The 26,679-nt window shown below is 42.9% G+C and overlaps 1 protein-coding gene across 1 annotated transcript in view; it reads left to right on the plus strand.

Moving 5' to 3' along the window:
* The first annotated feature begins 226 nt into the window (after positions 1 to 226).
* The window catches only part of LOC135405063 (uncharacterized), a 33,446-nt gene continuing 6,993 nt past the window's right edge, over positions 227 to 26,679 (plus strand). Inside the window, 2 exon segments of the mRNA XM_064639781.1 lie at positions 227 to 562; positions 17,644 to 19,644. Coding sequence (XP_064495851.1) covers positions 227 to 562; positions 17,644 to 19,644 — 2,337 coding nt within the window.

The raw sequence follows: 26,679 nt of genomic DNA on the forward strand, positions 1-26,679 counted from the left end.
GTGAGGGTGTTGCACTTTGTGTTAAGGAAGGGATAGATCTTGAAAAGCTGCCTCTGAGTAACAGCCATGAACACGTTGAGAGCCTGGGGGTAAAAATCAAGGACAGAATCAACAAAGGACACCTGGTGGTGGGGGTCTACTGCAGGTCGCCTGACCAGGGGAACCTGTTGATGAGGCCTTCTTGCTTCAGCTACAGGAAGCATCATGCTCACAAGCTCTCATCCTGATGGGGGATTTCAACCACCTGGATGTCTGCTGGGAAAGCAATACAGCTGGCTGTAAGAAATCCAGGAAACTCCTGGAGTGCATCAATGACAACTTCCTGGTCCAGGTATTAGAGAAACCAAAGAGAGGTGAAGTGTTACTGGACCTGGTGCTCACCAATGCAGATGAGCTCACTAAAGGAGTTAAGGTTGGTGGCAGCCTGGGCTGTAGCGACCATGCCCTGGTTGAGTTTGTGATATCAAGAAGTGTGAGCCTGGTGAGGAGCAAAGTCAAGACCCTGAACTTTGCAAGAGCAAACTTCCAGCTGTTTAAGGAGTTGGTGAATGAGATCCCCTGGGTAACTGTCCTTAAGGACAGAGGGGCTGACCAGAGCTGGCAACTCTTTAAGGCCACTTTACTTAGAGTGCAAAAGCTCCCTATCCCAGTCTGTAGGAAATTTAACAAGGCAGGCTGGAAACTGGCGTGGCTGAGTAAGGATCTGCTCCTCAAACTGAGGAGTAAGAAATACACAGCCAGTGGAAGCAGGGACATGTGACCTGGGGAGAATACAGGGATATGGTTTGGATGTGTAGGGATGGAGTCAGGAAAGCCAAGGCAAAGCTGGAATGGGACTTGGCAAGGGATGTGAAGAATAACAAGAAGTACATAGGTCAGAAAAGAAAGGCCAAGGAGAGTGTACACACACACACACACACACACACACGTAATGAGCAAGAAGGGAGAACTGGTAACAACTGATACAGAGAAGGTTGAGGTACTCAGCAAGTTTGCCTCAGTTTTCACTGGCAGTCAGGCTTCGCACTTCTCTCAAGTCCTTGATCCTCTGGGTGGGTGAAGGCCCTCCCACTATGAGCGAAGAGCAGGTTCAAGACCACTTGATGATGCTGAATAGGCACAGGTTTATGGGGCCTGATGAGATGAATCCCAGGGTCCTGAGGGAACTGATGTTGCCAAGTCACTCTCTGTCGGGGTTGACAGAGAACCTGTCAGCAGCCTGGCAATTAGTGATGAGGAATTTAAACAACTTTTAGGAAATATTTACTGTAATGCCAGACGGAACAAATGTAATGCAGCCCAGACCAAAGGTCACCAATCAAAATGTGTATAGTGTCACCAATAGCATGTCACAGCAGGGACAGTGTCTTCAGTGTCACCAATAAGAGTGTGTGCAGTGTCTACAGTTTTTTATGCTTGAGACTTTTGACCAATTGTGTTGTGGCACGATAGTGTACAAAGAAACACTTGAGAGCAATAAACAGCTTCCTGTTCACCTTACACCTGGACTACGTCTGATATCTGTGTCGCTTTGGCCGTTCCGACATTATCAACGACATATGGTGACCCTGACGTGATTACAGCGTTGAAGAAAGATTCTTCTACAACTCCGAGAAAGGGGCTGCCGTGACTTCCCTCCTAGAGGGGGAAAGAGCAGAGATTTTCTCTCCTAGAGAGAAATTGGACCTGTGGGAAGAGGCACAGGGGGAACGGAGCCCGGTGAAGCTTGAGAGCGGGAGGGGTTCCCGCGAAACAGTCCGGACCTGAACTTTTCGAACCCTCATTAGGTAAGCTAACGGGGGTGCCACCGGGGACTATATTTTAACGATGATGGGTCAGCATATAACAAAGGAGGAAAGTGTAGTTCTATCTACGTGGAAATCCCTCCTTAACTGAAAGAATGTCAAGGTTGCTGAATTTAATTTACAACGTGTGCTGTTATAGTACTGAAAATAAGGCTTTGAAGCTACTACGTTAAGTTGCATTTCGTGTGTTTGCCTAACACTTGCTCTGTGAGACTTTGAAAGATTTAGAAGAGTATGGGAGGCAACAATCTATGCAATAATTCATATAAGAACTAAAACTCTGAAACCCAGTTGCCCAGAAAGATAAGTAGGTTGCCGAGGTAACAAATTGTCCTTGAACTACACCTACAAGCAAAAAAATGCAGAAAAATTTAATAATTCACTCCCGGAGACAGAAAAGAAGTAAGGACCCCCCCTCTCCACTGCCACTGCTGCAGAAAAAACAGTTTTTCCACCAGATAACTCCACCGAGAAAACAACTAAGAAAAGAAATCCAAGTCAAGATATATAAGCAAATGGAGAGGGACAGAGATAAATTAGAACAGTGGGGGCTGGGCAGAAAACAAGACAGCAAAGCCCATCCCTGTATAAGCCTTCGAACTTAAAAGTCAGCATCTACCTCCTTTTCTTGCTTCTTCACAGCCTGAGTTACTTATTTTTTGTTCATGTACTAATTGGCTGTTTCAGTCTCACAATGTGTGTAAGATAAAACACAGAAAAATATGACACAAATCAAGTTTGGTGTCATGGAAGCCTGAAGAAGACGATCTCTGCCGCAGGGGGAAGAAAAGAGGTGGCAAAAAAACTGCCTTCCGATATTTCTGTTAATTCTTGTGTTAACTCTAGAGTCTGTGGAATGTGTTTTTGTGAGCTCACAATATTATTGTTACTGTGTGTGTGTATGTGAAGAAACAAAGTTCTTTACCAGGAGAAAAAGGAAAAACAAAAGTAAAAAGCCCTCCCTTGAAAAGATTCAGCCTTGCCAGGGAGAAAAAACAGTGTGTATTTCTCATGATAGAGACGGTCTGTTGCTTGGCAACTAAGCAGGAGTGAAACTCCTGCTTTGTAAAAATTGCAACTTTGTAACCTTCTGATTGGAGAAAGAAATTGTCTTACAATTTCATAACATAGTCTCACTAACTGTTTTCTGAAGATGTTCATTAAAATAAGCAAAATTGTTTTAAAATACATACATAAATGTAATGGAGAAATAGAGTTTTTAAAGTAACTGCTGACAGCTGCCTGTGATAAGAAAATTCCAGGGTGTGTGAGAGGAGTGATTCTCCGGCAGAGCTGCTGAGCACAGCTGCGCTACCTTCCCTCTCCCCCCCCCCCCCCAAACAGCTCTGTAAACATTCTTTTGTTGCTTCTGTATTTTATAGATAGGTTTTTTGAGATTGTTGAAGAAGCTTTAAGGTAGACTTATTTGGTGGAATACCTAGCTCAAAAATATCTTATTTGACAGGGGCAGTTTTTGCCAGAGAAAAAAGGGAAAAATAAATAAACTGTTTCTAGCTGGAAGTTTCCACCTTTGTGGAAAGAGAGATAAAATCTAAAGATATAATACAGGAAACTGCCTAACAACAGACAGCTTTTCAAGTTTAAACTGCATCTGTTCTAGTCTCTGTGCTAAGCAGCAGAGGTGTGTCCCTGTTATCAGGTGACAAGCTTAAACCAGAACTGTTGCTGCTTTGCAAGGTGTGCATTCTGGATCCCCTGGTATACTCTTATGAGCAAAACCCTAGCTTAAAGCAACCTGAGTGAGTTTTACTGTGGCTTTATGTAAGTTGCTAAAGTTGAAAGCTGCTTTACGAGTGTTAACTTCTTAAATACATCGATGTAAGTTAAACTGTTACACCTATTTTGTTTAAATAAGATGTTTAAAGTTTTCACGCATATCCCAGAAAAATATATAAATATCAGAAAAAATTCAGAATTAGCTGCTTATAAATCCTAGCTGATCATATCGTTTCAGAGGCTGGATGAGACTGTTTAAGTTTTAAAAGGACATGATTGTTCTCCAGTTTCATTTTTTACATTCAGAGAGGCAGGAATCTGCCCTATGAATTTGTGAATCCTGTTAAAATCCCAAACCATGCATGGCTTGATAAAAGAAAAGATACAAAACTATATTTAATCCAATTATGCAACTAAGACCCTTATCAAAATCAGTAATCCCATCCTCTGAAAGATTTCCATATGCTGAGATTTTGAACAGCCAATTGTTTCTTCATAATGAAAGCTGCTACTTGCTTTTATTGAAGTTACAGTGACCTTCCTGAAATTCAGTGTGTTTTACTTTACAATAGGAGAGAATTGTTCTGCAGTACAACATGATAAAATGATGCTCAAAATGATAAAAGCAAAGTAAAAGTAAATACAGAAGTTAGAGACCTAAAAAGATGAGCTGAAACTAAATGCGATTGTTCTAACCAATGTTATTTGAGAAGCAGGATTGAAGAATGCTCCAGGAAAAATTCAAAGAACCAAGCCATGGAACCTATCTCCAACACAGAGAATTACACTGCAAAGAATCATCACTAGGCCTTCAGCTTCAAAGAAAAACTGTGAAATTACCCACGATACCCACTTAAAACTGACTGAACTATTAATAACAAATTTGTGAGTTTTTTATTAAAGGTGAAGAACAACTAAAAGAAGCAGATGAACAAGAGCCGAGAGTTAATTATGTCCCAGACATCAGAGACAACTTGGACTGACTTCTCACAGAAGACCCTGAATTTCAAGCTGTATTAGCAGACTGTAATAGTGATTTATCTATTCATTTTTCTAGGTACCGACTATAGACAGAAATCATGTGCTGCTGCCAATCACATATTACTCATGTAACTCAGACATTGGTTTAACTTCTCCACAATTTAGGAAGTTTTGAAAAACTGTAAGGACAAGTAATGTTGTAATTTGCTGGTTTTCCAAAGCTAAAACAATTCTTGCAGGTTGGAGTGCATGTCACGCTGCAGACATCCAGCATAAATCTCTAAAAGTTACATTATACTCAGTGTGAGGGGGCATGAACCTCTTTAACAGAATTATTTGCAATGTACTGCATGAATTCTAATAACTGTTTTGTTTTCCTTTAGTGACTACTGCTGTGAAGCTTCTCTTAATATACGTAATGTAAATGTTCAGAAATTCTTTTTCAGTATTGTAACAGGGAAGGGACTAAGTCAAGGGAAAAACACAGGTTCGAGAGATTCTGGTACGTGAATAAACCAAACACCGTTGCTAGTTGGCAAAAATAATAGCTATTTATTAGGAAAAGGTGGCAAACAAGGAAAAAGGGAGAAAACAAAACAGGCGCCTGAGGGAAAAGGATTGGGGCGGAGGAAAAAGTACATAAAGACCCTAGGAAGAAGGCTTCCCCCCATACTCACCAAGGTATCACCTGTAAACAAGTCTTACCCATCCTAACCAATAATGAAATCTCTCTGCAGCAGCTGCGGGTTCATGGGGGGTGGCAGGCTCCCACTTCAAGCAGGCATCCCCGCTGAAAGCAACTTGGTCCATCGTGAAGAGCCGGCCCCCCCCAAGAAGCGTCTCTGCTTTTTATAAAGTTTTTTGAGAGCACCTGCCCCGGAGAGGTGTGGCCAGCACCGCCCCGTCAGGGCTCTGAATCCCACCCCTTCTGTTATGTAAGTGCACCCCTCCTGCGCGTGCGTGAGCACCTTGGAAATCCCCTGACGCAGGCGCAGTGATTTGGGGGGGGTCTTCCCAAATGAGTCGGTGGGCTTACTTCATCACCCTCCTCATCACTTTGTCCTCCAACTGCCCCTGACGAGCAATTGACCAATCACAACAGACCAATTAAAACAGTTTACACAGAAGCTCTCCCTCCAAGGCCAAGTTCACTGCTTTATCAGAAGACTTGGCAGGAGAAAGCATAAACTAACTGCAGGTGGCTAGGGCCAAACACAGACCAAAAAGTAACATCCCAACTTCGTCCCGATACAAGTATTAACACTGTTGGGTAGATGATCCCACGATAACGTATTGTACAGGCTAATTTAATCCATATTTGATACAATATTCCTTCAGTTCAATCAAGATGCGAATTATAAGTAACTAAATTCAAGAAGTGAAATACCATTTGTATTAATTTACGGCTCTTACAGCATGTTGCTAAAGGATGAACAAAAATATAGAATTAGATGATGTGCTAACAGAATAACATAACCCTGAATTTTACACATGAATAGAGATTGCTTTATAGAGCACTTCATTCCATACAAAATTTCTGATACCCTTTTTAATTAATGTTAAAAGTGAAAGTAAGGATAATTCTTCTAATGTAAAAATAGATGCTAGTACCTTAAAGATTAAATTTCAGTAAGCTACAAACATGTCCCACCTATCTCAGGAAAAATAAGACTTTTAAGCACTGACTTTATATAAAAGATAGAATACATGTGACTTGAGCATTGCAATTTCAGAAATCTTCACTAAAATAACTGTCTCTTTTTAACTTTGTTTTATAGTGAAGAACGTGATACAATAATATTCAACTACAGACAGAAGCTTTAACTTATTTGCCTTTTGTTTTAACTTACAGGGACCAGCTGTAAGACTAGTAATGCAGTACTGTTTGTTGTCTGTGTAAAGGGACAAAAACTTACGTTGATACTTAAATTACTGATGTTTAAAAACTCCTGAGATTTTTATTATTCAAACAGTTCTTTAACTCGTTGCAGTTAAATTCAAAGGTTTAAATTGTTGATTTTTTTTCCTTTTTGCCCTTCTATATGTCTGCTTACTAAAAGAATAATGAGTATCGAGACTATGTTGTCTCCACAGTGAACTGACTTAAACACTTATGCAAATAAGCCCACGAGACAAGTGGAACTAAAAATAAGATCAAGTAGCGTATATAAAGCATGATGTGTAATTTCTCTTGATGTTCCTTGATCATCTCCTTTAGAATGCTCTGTATGTAATACTGTCTTCTTAACTTCGACTTAACTGGAAGTTAGTACCCAAAATGAAATAACAACAATAACCAATAGTGGTTATAACAGTGGAACTTGGGTTGTGAAACAAATTGGGTGCATTTCGGTTGGAAATTGAAGGTATACGGGCATTACTTTCTTATATTCTTTTAACTCAAATGACATTGTTTTTATTGTGCTGTGTAGAAAAATCAAATAGATATGCAGAGATCCCTAACTCACTCATAAGACAAATTATTGTCAAGAAAACATTTTACACATCAAATGAACATTTTAAAATATAAAAAGGGGGGAAAGAGACTATGCAGGTGCATAAGCAGATGCTAAATCAGAATAGATCTCATTTAAATTTTTTAGGCCTTATATTCCTTGTATGTATTCCTTTTCAAGCCAGGTACAGTTGTTAGACGTGACTGCCAAAGATGACAAACTGAGAAGTGCACAGCCAATAACTACTTAAAATGTAAACTATGTAATTGAAATGTAAAAGTATAATAGAAATTCCAGCTATGTGTGAGTGAAGAGTGACTGAGGTGGCCACCAATGAATGACTGAAGAGAGATTGTGTGAGAGAGAGAGACTGTGTAGATATATATGTGTTACAATATATGTGTGTGCGAACTTAACAATGCTTTTGTATCGGAGTGTTGAGACTTTGGGGGAATGTATTACATGGATCTCTTGGACTGTAGTGAATCCTTGTTTTGAATGGTGGACGAGCTCTCTGGATTCTTTCTTGGTGGGATGTTGTTGCTGTGTTTCTTTTTAGCTTTGGATCAGGGGTTGCCAATGCCGGTGCCTTGCTTGATCAGCCTGTTGCAAAGGGCCCTGCAAAAGACTGTCAAAGCCATCTTTGCGGCATAAAATAAAAAAAGAGGGGGAATTGTCAGGGTTGACAGAGAACCTGTCAGCAGCCTGGCAATTAGTGATGAGGAATTTAAACAACTTTTAGGAAATATTTACTGTAATGCCAGACGGAACAAATGTAATGCAGCCCAGACCAAAGGTCACCAATCAAAATGTGTATAGTGTCACCAATAGCATGTCACAGCAGGGACAGTGTCTTCAGTGTCACCAATAAGAGTGTGTGCAGTGTCTACAGTTTTTTATGCTTGAGACTTTTGACCAATTGTGTTGTGGCACGATAGTGTACAGAGTATAAAAGAAACACTTGAGAGCAATAAACAGCTTCCTGTTCACCTTACACCTGGACTACGTCTGATATCTGTGTCGCTTTGGCTGTTCTGACATTATCAGCGACAACTCTCCATCATTTTGGGAAAGTCATGGCAGTTATGTGAAGTCTCCAGTGACTGGAAAAAGGGAAACATCGCTACCTTCTTTAAAAAGGGGAGAAAGGAAGATCTGGGGAACTACAGACCAGTGAGCCTTATCTCTGTGCCTGGGAAGATCAAGGATCAGATCCTCCTAGAAGATATGCTAAGGCATATGCAAGACAAAGAGGGGATCCAAGACAGCCATCATGGCTTTACTAAGGGCAAATTGTTCCTGAACAATGTGGTGGCCTTCTTTGATGGAGTCACTGCAACGGTCAACAAGGGAAGACCAACAGATGTCATCTAGACTTCTGTAAGGCCTTCGATACAGTCCCACATGATATCCTTATCTCCAAATTGGAGAGACATGGATTTGATGGATGGACTATTTGATGGATAAGGAACTGGCTGGATGGACACAGCCAGAGAGTTGTGGTCAATGGCTCTATGTCCAGGTGGAGGCTGATGGTGAGTGGTGTCCCTCAGGGCTCTATCTTGGGATCGGTGCTCTTCAATATCTTTCTCAATGACACAGACTGAGATCTAGTGCACCCTCAGCAAGTTTGCAGATGACATGAAGCTGAGCAGTGCAGTTGACACAACAGAAGGATGGGATGCCAAACAGGGAGACCTGGACAAACTTGAGAAATGGGGCCACAAGAACCTCATGAAGTTATGAAGTACAACAAGTCCAAGTTCGAAATGCTGCAGCTGGGTTGGGGCAATCCCAGACATAAGTACAAACTGGGAGAAGAAGTCATTGAGAGCAGGACTTGGGGGTTCTTGCGGATGAAAAGCTGGACGTGAGCCAGCAATGTGTGCTTGCAGCCCAGAAGGCTGATGGCATCCTGGGTTGCATCAAAAGAAGTGTGGCCAGCAGGTCGAGGGAGGTGATTCTCCCCCTCTACTCTGCCCTCATGAGACCCCACCTGGAGTACTGTGTGCAGATCTGGGGTCCTCAGCACAAGAAAGATGTGGATCTGTTAGAGCAGGTCCAGAGGAGGTCCACAAAAATAATCTGAGTGTTGGAGCACCTCTCCTATTAAGACAGGCTGAGATAGCTGGAGTTGTTCAATATGGAGAAGAGAAGGCTCAGGAGAGACCTCATTGTGGCCTTCCAGTACCTTTAGAGGGCTTATAAAAAGGAGGGAGAGCGACTTCTTATATGGGCAGATAATGACAGGACAAGGGGCAATGGTTTTAAACTGAAGGAGGGCAGTTTTAAATTAGATATTAGGAAGAAATTCTTTACTCAGAGAGTGGTGAAGCACTGGAACAGGTTGCCCAGAGAGGTTGTGGATGCCCCATCCATGTAAGTGTTCAAGGCCAGACTGGATGGGGCCATGAGCAACCTGACCTAGTGACTGACATTCCTGCCCATGGCAGGTGAGGTTGGAACTAGATGATCTTTAAGGTCCTTTCCAACCTAAACCATTCCATGATTCTATGATTCTAAGTGATAAAGGAGCAAGAAACAAGAAAAGTGCCCTGTACTGTATCTCTATACTGACTCCTGGATGGTGGCTAATGCCCTATGGGGGTGACTGAAGGCATGGAAGAAGACCAATTGGCAATTCAGGGGTAAACCCATCTGGGCTGCTGCATTGTGGCAGGACATCGCTGCATGGGTAGAAAACATGACTCTGAAGGTGCGTCATGTAGATGCTCACATGCCCAAAAGTTGTGCCACTGAAGAACAATCAGAACAATGAGCAGGTAGATAAGGCTGCCAAGTTTGGAATAGCTCAGGTAGACTTAGACTGGGAGCAGAAGAGGAAGCTATTTATAGCCCGATGGGCCCATGAAACATCAGGACATCTAGGAAGAGATGAGACGTACAGATGGGCTCGTGATCAAGGGGTGGACCTGACCATGGAGGCCATCACACAGGTCATTCATGAATGTGAAACGTGCTGCAATCAAGCAGGCCCACATGAGTAAAATCCCCCTTCAACAGAGGACGATGGCTGGGTTTCTGATATTGTGAGGCCTGGCAAATTGACTACATTGAACCACTGCCATGAACACGCCAAGGCAAGAGCTACATACTCACCATGGTGGTGGCAATGACTGGCTGGAAACATATCCTGTAAACCAGGTCACTGCTTGAAACACCATCTTAGGCCTTGAGAGGCACATTCTGTGGTGACGTGACACCCCAGAGAGAACTAAATCAGACAATGGGACTCATTTTTGAAATAACCTCATCAACTCTTGGGCGAAGAAACATGGCATTGAGTGGATATATCACATCCCTTATCATCCACAAGCCTCTGGGAAGATTGAAGACTATGTTAAGAGCATTAGGTAATGGGACATGGAAGCATTGGGAGGCAAATTTAGCTGAGGCCACTTGGCTGGTCAACACTAGGGGATCTGCCAACCACCCTGGTCTTGCCCAAACAAAATCCCTACATACTGTGGGAGGAGAGAACGTCCTCGTACTACACATGGGGAAGTGACTGGGGAAGTCAGTGTGGGTTTCTCCTCCCATGGGAAAAGGCAAACCCATCCATGGGATTATCTTTGCTCAGGGACCAAGGTGTACTCAGTGAGTAATGTGGAAGGATGGGGAGACTTGGCGTGTGCCTCAAGGAGATTTAACCTTGGGGGAAAATTATTCTGTGGTTTGAGCTGTATGTTGAAGGAAGTAAAGTAACAGGCCAATGAAGAATGAATTTTGCAAGGAGAGCGCGATGATGACCCGAGCCAGGCTGGTGTCGGTGCCCAACGATCGATTGCACTGCTTCTCCTGTCCTGAGTACCTGTCCTGATGGAATGGAGCCCCAGATCTGGAGGCGTGGAAGAAGCCCATGAAAATGGGAAAATAATATCTGCCTGTGAAAGGATGGGGGATAGTAGTCAATGGAAATATATAAATCTGTACCTTGGGTCTAAAGATGGTTTAAGAATGTAGTTTAAATTGTATGTATTGGTTAGAAGGGATTTCAGTAATGAGAAATAAATACAATGGAATAGTCAGAAGATATATAAATTATGTGGGATCTGAATATGATGCAAATGGTATGGAATAAGGGGTGGAGATTGTATTGGGTCTGGCTGAGATGGAGTTCATTTACCCACAGCAACCCTCACAGTGCTGTGATCTGCATTGGTAGCTAGAAATGTGTTGAGAACACACCAGTATTCTGGTTACTGCTGAGCAATGCTGTCTCTTAACATTCCTCCCCCTACTCCCTCTTCCCATCGAGGGGCAAGGTGGGGGGTCAGGAAAGATCCTGGGAGGGGACACAAGTAGGGTGGCTGACCCAAACTAGCCAAAGGGATATTGCAGACCATATGATGTCAGCTCAGATATAAAAGCTAAGAAAAGGAGGAGGAAGGGGGGGCATTCATTATTTACAATGTTTGCCTTCTGAAGCAACCGCTCTGCATGCTGAAGTCCTACTTCCCGGAAAGTGGTCAGACATCGCTTGCTAATGGGAAGTAGTGAATAAACCTTGCTATTTTCCTCTTTGCTTGTGCGCGTACAAGCTTTTGCTTTTGCTTTCGTAAACTGCCTTATCTCAACCTACTAGTAGTTTACCATCTTATTCTGTCTCCCCTGTGCAGATAGGAAGGGGAGTGATAGAGCAGCTTGGTGGGCACCTGGTGTGCAGCCAAGGTCAACCCACCATATTAAAGTTAAGTTTTCCAACTTTAATGATTCTATGACTAGGAAATAATTCTTCAAGGAAAGGGTTGTAAAGCATTGGAACAAATTTCCCAGAGAAGTAGTAGAGTCACCATCCCTGGAAGTACTCAAAAAAACATGTGGATATGGCACTTGAGTACATCGTTGTCTCAGTTTAACAAAACAGAAATGTTTCATTAGGAGGGCGGGATATAGGAAAAAAACAAACTCCTCCCTCTGAGTAATTATAACTTCGAAATTAGGACACTCCAGTCAAAAGGTGTGGAAAGGAAAATAATAACTCTTTGCTAAAAAATATATATATATATAGGTAACATAACAAAAAAAAGCAAAAAAAACCCCAACAATCCCATAACCCAATTTCCACCGAAAACAATTAAGTCCTTTTTGCCTTTCAGCGCAGTTATAACCACACCCAGCAGGGGGCACTGTAGGGCCTCCGGAGGAGCCGAGGCTGCAGTTGCTCTCCGATGGTTGGCAGATGGCGCTGTTGGGCTCTGGTGGCCGCCACGTCCGCGGGGGGGCCCAGGCACGTGGGAGCGGCTGGGTCAGTCCAAAACATCCCCCGGAGGGGGCGGGGGCAGCTGGGTCGGTCCAAAACACACACCCCCGGAGGGGGGGCGGGCCGATGCCGGCACGGGAAAGGAAAAGGGGGGAAGGGTGGTTTACTCCTGTGGACTCACACTGCTGAAGGCGGGCTCTGGCCAGGACCCTCTTTCTTGCCGATGGGAGTAAGCTGATGCCAACATGGGGAGAGAGGAGGGGGAAGGCCAAATGCCGGCAGGCACTCTCCTCCCAACTTCCTCTGCCAGATGAGTAATCCCCAAGAAGCCCAGCTGAACCCTTCCAGCCCCACCCCGTGTGCCTCCCAAAAAAAGCCAAAAAAGACAAAACAATCCCCAAAAACCAAGCACCTCCCAGACAAAAGCTGCCAACCCCCCTTTCCTTCTCTCTCTGCAGCTGCCACTTCGGCCAAAGCCACACAGCAAAAATCTACCTTCCCGTCTTGCCTGGGGGAGAGGAAAACAAGAGTTCTGCTTCTTGCAGAGAGAAGTCATTAGCATTTAAGTAGGACAGTCATTAAAGTCTAAGCCAGGCAAACACTAAAGCCTGAAACTCACTCCACCCCAGCCAGGTGGTTGGTGTGGAAAAATTCACCATAAGCTAATGAAAAAGAAAAAGAAACCATAACAATAATTTAGTGGTGGACATGGTGGTGGTCCTAGGTTGATGGTTGGACTTGATGATCTTAAAAGTCTTTTCAAATCTTAACAGTTCTATGATTCTATAAATTCCTTATCCAACAAATAGTACACTCATCAAATCCTTCTCTCTCCAATTTAGAAAGAATGATCTTGTGAGGGATCATGTCAAAGGCCTTTTAATCCAAATAAATGACATTTGTAGCCCTTCCCTTGTCCTCTGATGTAATCACTTGTAGTGGGTTGACCCTGGCCAGATGCCAGGTACCCACTAAAGCCAATCTCTCACTCTCCCTCTGCAATGGGACAGAGGAGAGAGAAAAAGAAACAGATAAGGATTCATGACTTAAGAGCTGGGAAAAGTCACTTACTGATTACTTTCAAGGGCAAAACAGACTCAAAGTGGGGATAGTACTTATTACTAACAGGATAAGAGCCAAAGAGTGAGAAATAAAACAGTCTTAAAAACACCTTCTCCCCACCCCTCTCCTTCCTTCCATGTTCTCCCTCCTCCCCCCCAGCAGTGCAGGGGGACGGGGAATGGGGAGTTACAGTCAGTTGTTTTTGCCGCTGCTCAGGGAGAGGAGTCCTTCCCCTGCTCCTGTGGGGTCCCTCCCACAAGAGACAGTCCTTGATGGACCTCTCCAGTGTGAGTCCATCCCTCGGGCAGCAGTTCTTCCCAAACTGCTGTCCCATGGGTCACTCCTCCATGGGATGCAGTCCTTCACAAATGAGCTGCACCGGTGTGGGTCCCCCACAGGGGCCACAAGTCCTACCCAGGAAAAACCTGCTCCAGCGTGGGCTTCCCTCTCCATGGGCTGCAGGTCTCTGGCAGGACCCTGCTCCATGGTGGGCCTCCCATGGGGTCACAGCCTCCTTCATGCTGAAATAGAAAATGAAATAAAATTTAGCTATTTAGCTATGTAAGTGTGACTTTGCAAAATGTAAGAACTGCTTAAAAGTTTCTGCCCAAACTGTGGGCAATTAAGATAACAATAGCTTAGAGAATGAGGAAGGCTTGTTAGCAGGTAGAGAGGGGTGGGGAACCTGAAACTGTTTGAAATGATAAAACTTTATGTAACTACTCTACAGTGGTAAGAATAGGAGGTAAAACTAAGTGTCTATTTAGATAAAGCAGACTGCAAAAAGAGTGTGTGTATAGATAATTTTAAACTTGCTACTTTCAAACTGTATAAAAAGCTATGTTATTTCTTGGCTCAGCGGAGTGCACTGGGGAGAACACCTGCCCCTTTGCATTCCCCGGCCATAATAAAAGTGCTTTTTAGATTATTCAAAGGTTTCTTTGAATCAATTTGGCACCCCAGATGGGACTGATCTCTGCTCGCCGGTGAGGACCCTCCGGAACCAGGGACCCTCTGCGCGCCCCGGGACGTTACTCGGGTTAGGCTCCCCAGGCTCCGCTGGATCACCACGGGAGTAGATGAAGACCCTGTGCACAGGTATACAAATTTTAAAGCACAAGTATACAAATTTTAAAGCACTCTTTTATTTTTCCCTAGGGTTTTGGGAAGGAAACCGTAAGTCGTACGCTGGTTTTTAGAGCTCTAAGCTTGCTAGCAGCTAACAAGAGCAACACCCTTTTAATAGTAGGTTCGAGTCCTACCGGGAGGATGCATAAGGCTTTGACTGTGAGTTAAAGTCTCACCAAAGCTATACCAAATTCCTCGGGCTAAGAGGAATTTTGGGCAGAGGGCTGCATCCTTCTGACTATGGGTTAACAGTCCCATTAGAGGGTGGCATAGGTTTTTGATTGTGAGTTAAAATCTCACCGAAGGTTTACCAAATTCCTCAGTCTAAGAGAATTTGGAAAGACGTACAAATGTTTTTGGGTTTACCATTGTGGCTAGATTTGGGACTTGGTTTTGGAATTGCGATTATTATAAGTTTGGTAATATATTATATCTGGGTTTGTTTTAAACCATCTGTCTGTGTTCCATGTGTTTGTTGAATTGTATTGTTTGCTTTTGTCTGTGAGTATTGTCTCTTATGTCCTAAAATTACTGTTGTATGTTAAGTAAGCAAATATTGGGAAATTATATTTGTTTTCATATATGTTACGGGTTTTCTCCTAACCATGGCAAAAGGATTACCTGCGTGTGTTTACGGGAGATAGTGGTTTTGTGGTTTTGTGGTTTTATGGTTTTAGGCAGAACCTTAACACTCATTGTTTGCAGGAATTAAACCAGGAAGTTTGCTGACCACTTGCAGATGCCACAAACTCCAGGGCTGACAACCTCTGAAAGTGCAAACCCATATCTTTGCTCAATTTGTGGAGTTGTTCACCTCGTAATCTGTGTTAAATGTTGGCAATTTTGACGTGTTAGGGGCAAGAGTGGCATTAGGAGATCTTAACATTGGAATGGTTAAGTTTAGATATGGTTTTATACAGTATCTAAGAGAGAGTAACAAAATCTGCAGGTAAAATAAGACGAAAAGGAATAAAAGGTGGTTCTTTTCTCATTAATACTTAGATTGTGAGATTGTTACCTTGTATCAGTAAGTGTGGAGCGTGGTTATTTTGCAAACACCTAAGAAAAGAGTTTCTTATTGCCAGACTGAGGATTGCTACCAGACAGGAGATACTTGAACAAGCTAACAGGGCTGACTCAGAACTTTCCTGCCTCAAAGCTGGTGAGGTGTGTATGGTGTGTGTTGAAAGTGTATAACTGAAATTTGCAGATAACCACGAGTTTACATCTGTGCAAAGGGCACGACTAGAAACAGGCCAAAGCAAAAGCTAAAAATGGGAAACCAACAAGGGAAACGAGAGGTTGATAAAAGCCCATTAGGATGTGTTGTAACACACTGGAAAGAAATTGGGGAATCTCAGGGTGGGATTACTAACAAGAAAACTCTAATCAAATATTGTTCAGAATGGTGGCCCCTCTATAAACTAGAGGAAGGAGCAAAGTGACCAAAGCACGGATCATTAGACTATAATATTTTACTGCAGTTAATGTTGGTTTTGCAAAGGCATGGAAGATGGAATAAAGTAGTTTATGCTGACATGTTCTTTTGCTTGAGGGAACACCCAGAATGGCAGAAGGAGTGTGGCATTAATTTAGCCCCACAAGACCCGTTTGTTCTAACATTAGAGAAAGAGAATTTAAAACAAGGTATAGGAGAGCTCAAAAGGTGTTGTTCAGCCTGTTCAATAGGACAGAGATGTTTGAAATATACCAACAGGGAATCAGAAAGTGGAATTGAGGATTACGTAAGTCCCTTTGGAGAAAGGGCAAATGAAATAGTTGAAGGAGGGGCTTCTGCTCCCCCCTCAGGACCGAACAGTGAATTGTCTGCATCTTCAAGACAGCAGGGGAGGGACAGGGATGGAGAAAGGGGGAGAAGGGAAATTTCCTGCTCCCCATCCTTATCTCCCCTGAGCAGGCGGACACGCAGTAAAACGAGAGCAAAATCTGTTTCCCCACACACAGAGGCCAGGCGGACTATACAAGCCCCTTTAAGAGAGGCTGCAGGACCGCAGGGGCCTATAAAACTTAATTTCTCTATGGGAGATTTAGAAAATTGGAAGAATATTGCTCGTAAATATAGAGATGACCCAGTTGGGGTAGCAAAGAAATTTAAAGCGTATGTTAAGGCTCTAGATCCAGACTGGGAAGATGTGGACTTAATGTTGGATGCTTTGACAGAAACTGAAAAAGAGTTAGTTTTAAAAGCAGCAAGGATATATGCACAAACCAAGTTAGCAACTGGAGATGATTTGAATTTCTATTTCCCACGAGATAAACCAGGTTGGGACTATAACGAACCTGACCATTATCAAATTCTCCAGAGATACCGGGGTTGGGTGGCTCACGGAATAGAAAATGCAGTTCCCAAAGCAGTAAACTGGGGTTCTCTTTATGCGGTAAAACAAAACACTGGAGAAACCCCTACTGAATTTATAGATCGATTAAAGGAAGCAATGCGAACTTACACCGCCTTAGACCCATCAGGGGACCAGGGCCAACAGCAACTAATTTCACTGTTTTTGGGTCAATCTTCAGATGACATTAGGCGCAAACTACAAAAATTAAAAGCTGAAGATCAGAGAAATATCAAAAAATTAATTGAAGAAGCGTGGCGGGTATACAGGAACCAGGAAGGGGTAGAAAGACAGAAATTAGGTAAAACTATCACAAAGGCAACCATCGCCGCCCTGGATAAAAGAGACCATCACTCTAAGAGACCTGGACGGCACCCTGGAAGTAGTGACCATCAGAAGTTGAGACCAAACCAATGTGCAATTTGTAAAGAAGAAGGACATTGGAAAAGAGAATGCCCTCAAAGGAAGCAAAAACCTATTTTAATGGTAGAATTGGACCAGGATTAATGGGGACCGAGGGGTTTGCCCCCAGGGATCCCTTGGTTATAATGGAACTGGGGAAAAATAAACAAAAAATAGAATTTTTAGTAGATACTGGAGCAACATTCTCTGTGTTAAATCAGGAATTAAGCATTATGGACGATGTATCTTTGAATGTGATAGGAGCCACTGGTCAAGTTGAAAAAGTATCTTTTATGAAACCACTAAGTTTTAAATTAGGTAAGACTTTAGGTATACATAAATTCCTTTATATGCCTCATGCACCTAAATCACTTTTGGGAAGGGATCTATTAGAAAAATTGAATGCAGAAATTAGGTTCAACAATGGAGATATGCAAATAAAAGTAAAAGAAAATGAATTAATTGAAATTTTAAGTCTTGCTCTAATCCAGCCACAGATATCGGGAGAAGTACCACCAGCAATCTACGACCAAATCTACCCTGGGGTTTGGGCTGATGGGACCCCAGGAAGGGCCAGACACGCTCAACCTGTAACAGTAAGATTAAAACCTGGGACACGGCCGGTAAGAATTAAACAATATCCTCTCAAACTAGAAGACAGAAAAGGAATTAAAGAAATAATTGACAATTTTATCAAATTTGGTTTACTAATTGAATGTAAATCAGAATTTAACACACCTATTTTGCCACTCCGTAAACCAGATGGCAAGAGCTATCGGCTAGTTCAAGACCTAAGGGCTATTAATAAAATTGTTGAAGAGCTCCACCCAGGGGTAGCTAACCCATATACACTTCTAACTAAACTAAAAAATGAATATGTCTGGTTTTCTGTTTTAGATTTAAAAGATGCCTTTTTCTGCTTGCCTTTGGACCCTAAAAGTCAAAAGTTTTTTGCCTTTGAATGGGAAAACCCGGATACAGGAAGACGATCACAGCTCACATGGACTGTTCTTCCACAAGGATATAAAAACAGTCCAACCATTTTTGGAGACCAACTTGCCAAAGATCTTGAAGAATGGACTGCACCTTCAGACAGCGGAGTCCTCTTGCAGTATGTAGACGATTTATTAATTGCAACCAGTACACAGGAGGAATGTGAAAGCTGGACTGTGAGCTTATTAAACTTTCTGGGGCTGAAAGGATATAAAGTATCTAAAAATAAAGCCCAGATTGTCAAGAAAGAAGTTACTTATCTAGGATATGAAATCTCAGGAGGACAACGTCAACTTGGGCCAGAAAGAAAAGAAGCCATCTGTAAAATACCTTTGCCACAAACTCCGAAAGAGCTTTGCACATTTTTGGGAATGACTGGCTGGTGTAGGCTTTGGATCTACAAATACGGACTAATAGTCAAACCTCTATACCAGATTCTACAGGATGGGGATCAACAATTAACATGGACTGGAGAAGCTAAGCAAGCCTTCCATCAGCTTAAGAAGGAACTGATGCAGGCACCTGCACTGGGCCTCCCAGATGTAACGAAACCTTTTTTGCTCTTTTCGCATGAAAGGCAGGGAATTGCACTGGGGGTCCTGGCCCAGCAGGTTGGACAATATCACCGAGCAGTGGCATACTTCTCTAAACAGTTAGATGAAGTGAGCAAAGGATGGCCAGGATGTCTGAGGGCCGTAGCTGCAGTAGTACTGAACATACAAGAAGCCCGAAAGTTCACAATGGGACAGAAAATGACTGTTCTAGTGTCACACGTGGTTTCAGCAGTGCTCGAACAGAAAGGCGGTCACTGGCTCTCGCCCTCCAGGTTTCTCAAATACCAGGCCACTCTAGTAGAACAAGATGACGTTGAAATCATCACCACTAACATCATAAATCCAGTAACATTCTTATCAAATTCAACAACCACAGAGGAACCGGTGTATCATGATTGCATTGAAACAATTGAAGCAACATATTCCAGCTGACCGGACTTGAAAGATACACCACTACCTGAGGCAGAAATGTGGTTCACCGACGGAAGCAGCTATATGAAAGATGGAATCCGCAAAGCTGGTTATGCCATAACAACCACAGATCATGTCATTGAAGCACAAGCACTCCCTGCTGGCACCTCTGCACAAAAAGCAGAAATAATAGCCCTTACCAGAGCATTGCAACTAGGAGAAGGAAAAGACATTAATATTTGGACGGACTCAAAGTATGCCTTCGGGGTAGTTCATGCTCATGGAGCAGTGTGGAAAGAAAGAGGGTTACTCACATCACAAGGAAAACAGATAAAGCACATAGAAGAAATCTTAAAATTACTTGAAGCTGTCCAGTTACCGAAAAAGCTTGCTATTATGCATTGTAGAGGACATCAAAAAGGGAATACAGACCAAGAAAAAGGCAATCGATTGGCAGATCGAGAGGTGAAGAAGGCAGCAGAAAACGGCCAGGTAGAACTTGCCTCCCTAATCTCTGATGGCAAAATCATAGAGGTAAGCTCTAATGTATCATATTCAAAGGAGGACTTAAAATTAATAAAAGATCAGCAAGCTCAACGCAAAGGTAACATGTACTACTTAGAAACAGGACAAATAGTGGTATCTGAAAGGGTACTATGGAAAGTTGTACAGGCAGAACATAACAAAACTCATTGGGGGGCAGATGCACTACACAAATACCTAAGGAGACAAATTATAGGACGAAATTTATACACTACAATAATCCAGGTTACTAAACAATGCAAGACTTGCCTTCAAAATAATCCTCACACAACCAATAAAATCGAGATAGGGACAATTGGCAAAGATAATCTCCCAGGGCAACACTGGCAGATAGATTTCTCTGAATTGCCTAGGAAAGGAGGTTACAGATACCTGTTGGTTTTGACAGATACTTTCTCAAATTGGCCAGAAGCTTTCCCAACTCGAAGCAATAAGGCTCGAGAAGTTGTCAAGGTACTACTTAATGACATTATCCCCAGGTTTGGAGTACCTGACATCATCTCCTCGGACAGAGGACCACATTTTGTAGCTAGCATAATACAAAGAATTAGCAGCATTCTGCAAATCAATTGGCAATTACACACTCCATATCGACCACAGGCAAGTGGTCAGGTGGAGAAAATGAATCATTTAATAAAACAACAATTGGCAAAAATCTGTCAAGAAGTAAACCTACATTGGTACCAAGCTTTACCTCTGGCCTTATTGCAAATAAGGGTCAAACCTAAGACTAAAGAAGGGCTGAGCCCTTTTGAAATGTTATATGGAAGACCCTATGGGAATTATTATCAAGGAGAAGATCTCACACAGGTTGGAGAAGGATATATACGAGAATACCTGATCTCATTAAGTAAACAATTGTCAAAAATTAACAAACAAGTAATGAGTACTCGCTCAAGAGGAATAGACCAGCCCTTACATAACATTTCCCCTGGGGAATGGGTGTATGTTAAAACTTTTTCAGGCCAACCATTAGAGGAGAAGTGGAAGGACCATACCAGGTGCTTCTGACAACCTACACAGCAATCAAAATTAAAGAACAGCCCACCTGGATTCATTATTCACGAGTGAAGAAGGCATCTCAAGAAACATGGACGTCAGAACCTGTAGGACCAACCACCCTCAGGTTTACTCGACACTAGCCACTGGAACTCTGATAAGTATAATAACTCTGGCTCAAGCCATTACCTTAGACTGGCCATGGTCTAGGGCTTATATTGGATATACTGGTATGTCCGGAAAAGACATTTCCAATTTAAACCTGGCCACTGTGGTCATGCACGAAAATAGACCATGTTTTGATTGGGAAAAAAGAAATGGGCTTAGTACCTTAACTGGAATAAGTGGGAAAACACAGATAGGATGTAGAGGAATTAACATACCTGACAATGAGAAACAAATATCCCAAACACAAATCACTGTAAGAGAACCTATAAAAGGAAACCTGATTGGTAAGTCCATCTGTATGTCCGATCAATGCTGGCACAATTTTACCATAGATACACCAGTTTCTGTAATATGTCTTTGGGCTACTCTGAAAGGAGACAAAGCACTATCAAAGAAATTTATAATGGACACCACAACAACAGCAACATCACAAACTCCTGCTCCTTCACCAGATACGCCCTCAGAATGTACAAAAAGAAATCACAATCTTTCCCTTGTAGGACCTTATGTAATTAGGCAATCTAATGAGCAGAAGTTACTCTTGGACCCTACATATTCTCTGAAAAAGGTCCCAGTAAAAATACAAATATATCCTCTGTAAAAGAGGATTTCCAACCCTTCATTCTCCAAAGTCTTAAAGGATGGAGTGCTTGGTTAAAAACTAGATCCCATCATGAAAGAGCCCAGAGAGATCTAATGGGGTGGTTTGGATCAGGACTAGGAGTATTAAATTCAATAGATCAAGAAATGTTAATTAATAAGCTCAGCACTGTAATCTCTGATTTGGGAAAACTGGAGGTACCACTCAGATCATCATTAATGACTATAGCTGAAACAGAATCCCTTACTACAGATTTGATGATCTTGTTAACTGAACACACATCTAAAGACTTTCAGGTTGTGACTAATGTCTTTGGCAAATTACAAAAAGATGTTTCAGTAGCAATACAGTGTATCCAAACTCAGCAATGGATACAATCTGTATCAGCAGGAATTATAAGAGAAGGAACCTCAGGAATTTTACCTCAAGAGATAAGAGAGATCATATCCAGACAAGACACCACAAGTAAATTTGAAAAAGAACATCAGGCATGGTGGCAGTTAGTGAACTTCACATATAACACAGAGCAGGAGCAGAGAGAGGCATATGTTCTTACCATCCGTGAGGCAAAAGAGCAGACCATATTTTCTGTTTTAGCATTAGGAGCAATACACCGGGACATTGTAGTTAGATAGACCTATAGGGCATAATGTCTGGGCAAGTTATGACAAGGACATGGGGAGGTGGCAAACTGTCAACACAAAGGCCTGTATACCTAGAGAACAACTAGGATATGTGTGTGAAAATGCTGTAATAGAGAAGGAGGATTTATGCTTAGATACAGAAGACAGTGTATGTTTGAAATGTTCCCAAATACACAGGCACAGTCCCAAGTGTATTATGTGGGTAAGGGATGTGCCTGCATCAGGACACTTTGCACAAGTATAACAATTGATAATTGTAAAGAATTAACTAATGGTACTAACTTCTGTGTTTGCAATTTTACTAAAATAATAGGATGTGACTTTAGATACACTGCTCCTGTGACCACCATACAATTGATCTCGGATAGATATATGTTATATCATGAGGTGCCTAAACTACAAATAGGTATGGACATTAATATCCTCCAGAAAATGCTCTATCACCCTGATATTGAACAAATGATGGAAAAGGTAAATGCTACTTCATGTCGCATGCTGTGGCAAGTGAAACACGACACAACAGAGATAAAAAACATCATTACAGAAGTGACAAAGGCTGGAGAACATCATTGGTGGAGCATGTTTTTGGGATTAACCAATAGACATTCACCCACGGCAGCTCAGCTACTTCACTTCCTGATTCACCCGATCTTGGTTTTGATGCTGGCAACTCTCCTCCTTAGAATCGTCAATCTGTGGATGTGGTGGAAAATAAAGACTATAGCACAAGTACATGTGCTCTGGACTGTACAAAAAGTGATGCAAAAGAATTTGCATTAGTTAAAAGAAAAGGGTGGAATTGAAATAGAAAATGAAATAAAATTTAGCTATTTAGCTATGTAAGTGTGACTTTGCAAAATGTAAGAACTGCTTAAAAGTTTCTGCCCAAACTGTGGGCAATTAAGATAACAATAGCTTAGAGAATGACGAAGGTTTGTTAGCACATAGAGAGAGGTGGGGAACCTGAAACTGTTTGAAATGATAAAACTTTATGTAACTACTCTACAATGGTAAAATAGGAGGTAAAACTAAGTGTCTATTTAGATAAAGCAGACTGCAAAAAGAGTGTGTGTATAGATAATTTTAAACTTGTTACTTTCAAACTGTATAAAAAGTTATGGTATTTCTTTGCTCAGCGGAGTGCACTGGGGAGAACACCTGCCCCTTTGCATTCCCTGGTCATAATAAAAGTGCTTTTTAGATTATTCAAAGGTTTCTTTGAATCAATGCATCCGCCTACTCCTCCATGGGCTGCAGGTGGGTCTCTGCACTCCAGTGGTCCTCCATGGGCTGCAGGGGGACAGCCTGCTCCACCATGGTCTTCACCACGGGCTTCAGGGGCCACAGCTCCTACGCCTGGAGCACTCCTCCCCCTCCTTCTGCACTGTCCTTGGTGTCTACCTTGTTATTCCCGTGTTCTTACTCCTCTCTTCCCTGTCTGGAATTTCTTCTGCGCAACAATCTTTTGTTCTTAAATATGTTATCACAGAGGTGTTACTATTACTTCTAATTGGCTCGGCCTTGGTCAGCAGTAGGAAGTCCGTCCTGGAGCCGGCTGGCATTGGCTCCATGGGACAGGGGAAGCTTCTAGCAGCTTCTAACAGAAGCCACCCCTGTAGCCCCCCCCGCTACCAAAACACAGCCACAGAAACCCACTACACTGGCCCAGAGGCTCTGTGCATTCCTGGCACAGACTGTCTCAGGAGAGGACATTTCAAGGACCCAATAGGGTGCTGGTGGGTGTAAGATATAGGGCCTTGGTATAGTAATGAGGCCTACAACCATGAGATATGCCATGAAATGTGTGGCTAAGGTATTTCTATGGACATGATGGTGTGCTGAGGGGGTGATATGTTATTAGGTGGAGGCTAGGTAACCCTTACTGCTGCAAGTGGCCAGGTGGAAGAGGAAGTGATACTAAGGTGTCATGGTTCTGTTCTGCTCTTGCACGAGACTCATAGTCTTTGTAATCTCTCTTTGTAACTCTTGATATCCCTCATTTATGTATAAATTGGCTGCCCCTCCACAATTTATGATGCCAGCAACAGGATATTTGACTACAGTCTCATCTCCACTTCTCCCAAAAGTATAAACTGGCATCTGAAATCCTCCATGGCAGAGGATGAGAATACGACCACCTTGCAGACAAGTTGATGAGCTTGCTCTTCCCTCCTCCCTAAAGCAGGGATGCATATTTGGTAAGATTTGCTCCTCCAACTGCATTGGAGTATTCCCAAAAACACTTGTACATAGTGTTATACTCATATTTTGCAGGTCTAGTGAATTTATCACCATCAGTTTAACAGAATCTATAATCTGTTGTTCCAATGAACGGCACTATTTGTTCGTGCTGTATCCGTGTTCGTGAAAGTTCCTATTGAACTTAATCAGACTTATAGTGTTGAATTGGTTAAACCACACTATTTGTGAATCTGTGATCATGAATGATGAGACCAGACTGAGTGTGTAACCCACACTTTTTCTGCATCTGGAATCTTATTGAATTTGACCAGACTTATAGTGCCAAATTCGTTCTAATCAGAAATTAAGCCCAGCCACACCCAACCCCTCTGATCTCTGAGGACCAGTTGGAAAGCAAGGGGGGTTATTTTCTGCCAAATTTCTATACTCTTAATGCAACACTCAGAGATGGAGGAAATTAAGCAGCTGTCTACTTTGTCCGGTCTCTCAGAGGACCCTTCTGCTGTGGGCTTGCTTAAGGTCAAAGCATACAGGAGTGGGAGGACATTGGCCAGTATTTGGAGAAGTTTTCTCCTCCAATGATCTGGAAATTCACCCCGAAAAACTGCAGGATCCTGCTAGCATGATAAGACTGGTGAAGGAAAAATGCTCTGGCAGCTCCAGAGATGGTCAGCTCACAGTAACCTGCTGGGCCCTGGCCACTGCCTACCGGACACTACTTGACATGGTACAGCACTGTCAGGGGGAGGAGAGAAGGAGCAAATCCACAGGCACCACGTCCACTCAAACCACAGCTGAATCAGAGGGAGAAAGAAATAAATCAACTGGCACCGAGTCCACACAAACCATCGAGGAGCCAGAAGAACAACCGAAACCAATAGCAGTTGCCCCTGTCCAGAAAAGGAAATCAAAGACTAAATCAGTTTGTATAGTGAATAATGATGAAGAGGCAGGACCTTCACATCCACCAGAGGAGACAGAGCCAGAAATAATCACTCGGTCCCTATCCCTGGGTGAGCTACGTGAGCTCCAGAGAGAGTTCACACAACAGGCGAATGAGTCCATTCTGACCTGGCTGCTCCGAATCTGGGACACCGTGGTTAACGATACAATCCTAGATGGGAGTGAAGCAAGGCAACTGGGATCCCTGTCTCGAGATGTAGTCATTGATCAGGGGATTGGAAGGAGGCAGGAAACTCTCAGCCTCTGGCGGCGACCTGTGTCCAGTGTGAGGGAGAGATACCTTTGCAAGGAGGACCTCCACGTACAGCAAGGACAGTGGAACATGATGGAACAAGGTATCCGGTGCTTAAGAGAATTAACTGTGTCAGAGACTGAAATGTTTGATGATTTATGCATTCTAGGAGACTTTTGCAGGCTTTTGACTTGCATTATACCTCTGATGAGCAATCCGGCCCCTCCCTCCCTCCAGTGCTAAAGGTGTGAAGCCCTGAAAAGGCAAGAGCTGAGCTTGCAGGCTTTTGACTGTTGCACTGTACCTCTGATGACCCATAGGAGCCCATCCCCCCACCTCTGCCAGTCGGGAAAAGGGCGGGAACCAGGCCAGACACAGCAGCTCTTGCGCAGAGCCCAGGGAGAGTTTGGAGGCTCGAGGCATGGCCCGTGACACTGACCATGGATATAATAACTCATAACTTCTTGGAGTGTGGGGGCTTCCCTCCTTCACCCCCAGCAGATCAAGGTCGCCACTTCAACTGACAGACATGGAAGCTGCAACTACCAAGTTTCATCGCTGGACCCCGTGAGCGGTGACTATAGACATCTGTCCACTCTCAGCTTTTCTCTCCCTTACTCTTATCCTTCCTTTCTCTCCCCTATGCATTTTCTCCTCTCCCCAAGGTTATCTCTATGTCACATTGTTATATGACAGCACCTAATATTCTAGCATACCTGTTGATGCAAAATTGTCCCCTATGCATTTTTTATCTCTATGCCACATTGTTATATAACAACACAGAAATGCTAGCATGCCTGTTGATACAGAATTGTTAAAATAAACCTTGCCAGTATATGTTTTCAGACATCGATTATTCAGTGTCGTTTCACTCTAATCCACCCCAAGGGAATTATTGATAAAAACCTGAGTTACCCCCCCTCTCCCCTTTTCCTGAGGCGGGTCATAACAAGCTGTACTGGAGATAATCTTTTCAGAGGATGAAAGATTCCCTAAAAGTCCAGATGGTGTACAGTGCACATCCCAGATGTGGTTAAAGTTTGCACGACTTGGGCCAGAAATGTATTCCCGCTACTTAGCAACACTGCAATGGAGGGAGGGAGAGGACAATGTGGGTGCGTTGATTAGTAAACTCAGGATTTATGAAGACACTGTCACTGCCCCATTACGCGCCCAGGTCTCATCTGTGGAAACCAAACTGGTTGAACATGTCCGAA

This window comes from Pseudopipra pipra, chromosome W (genome assembly GCF_036250125.1).
Source record: "Pseudopipra pipra isolate bDixPip1 chromosome W, bDixPip1.hap1, whole genome shotgun sequence".
Lineage (NCBI taxonomy): Eukaryota > Metazoa > Chordata > Aves > Passeriformes > Pipridae > Pseudopipra > Pseudopipra pipra.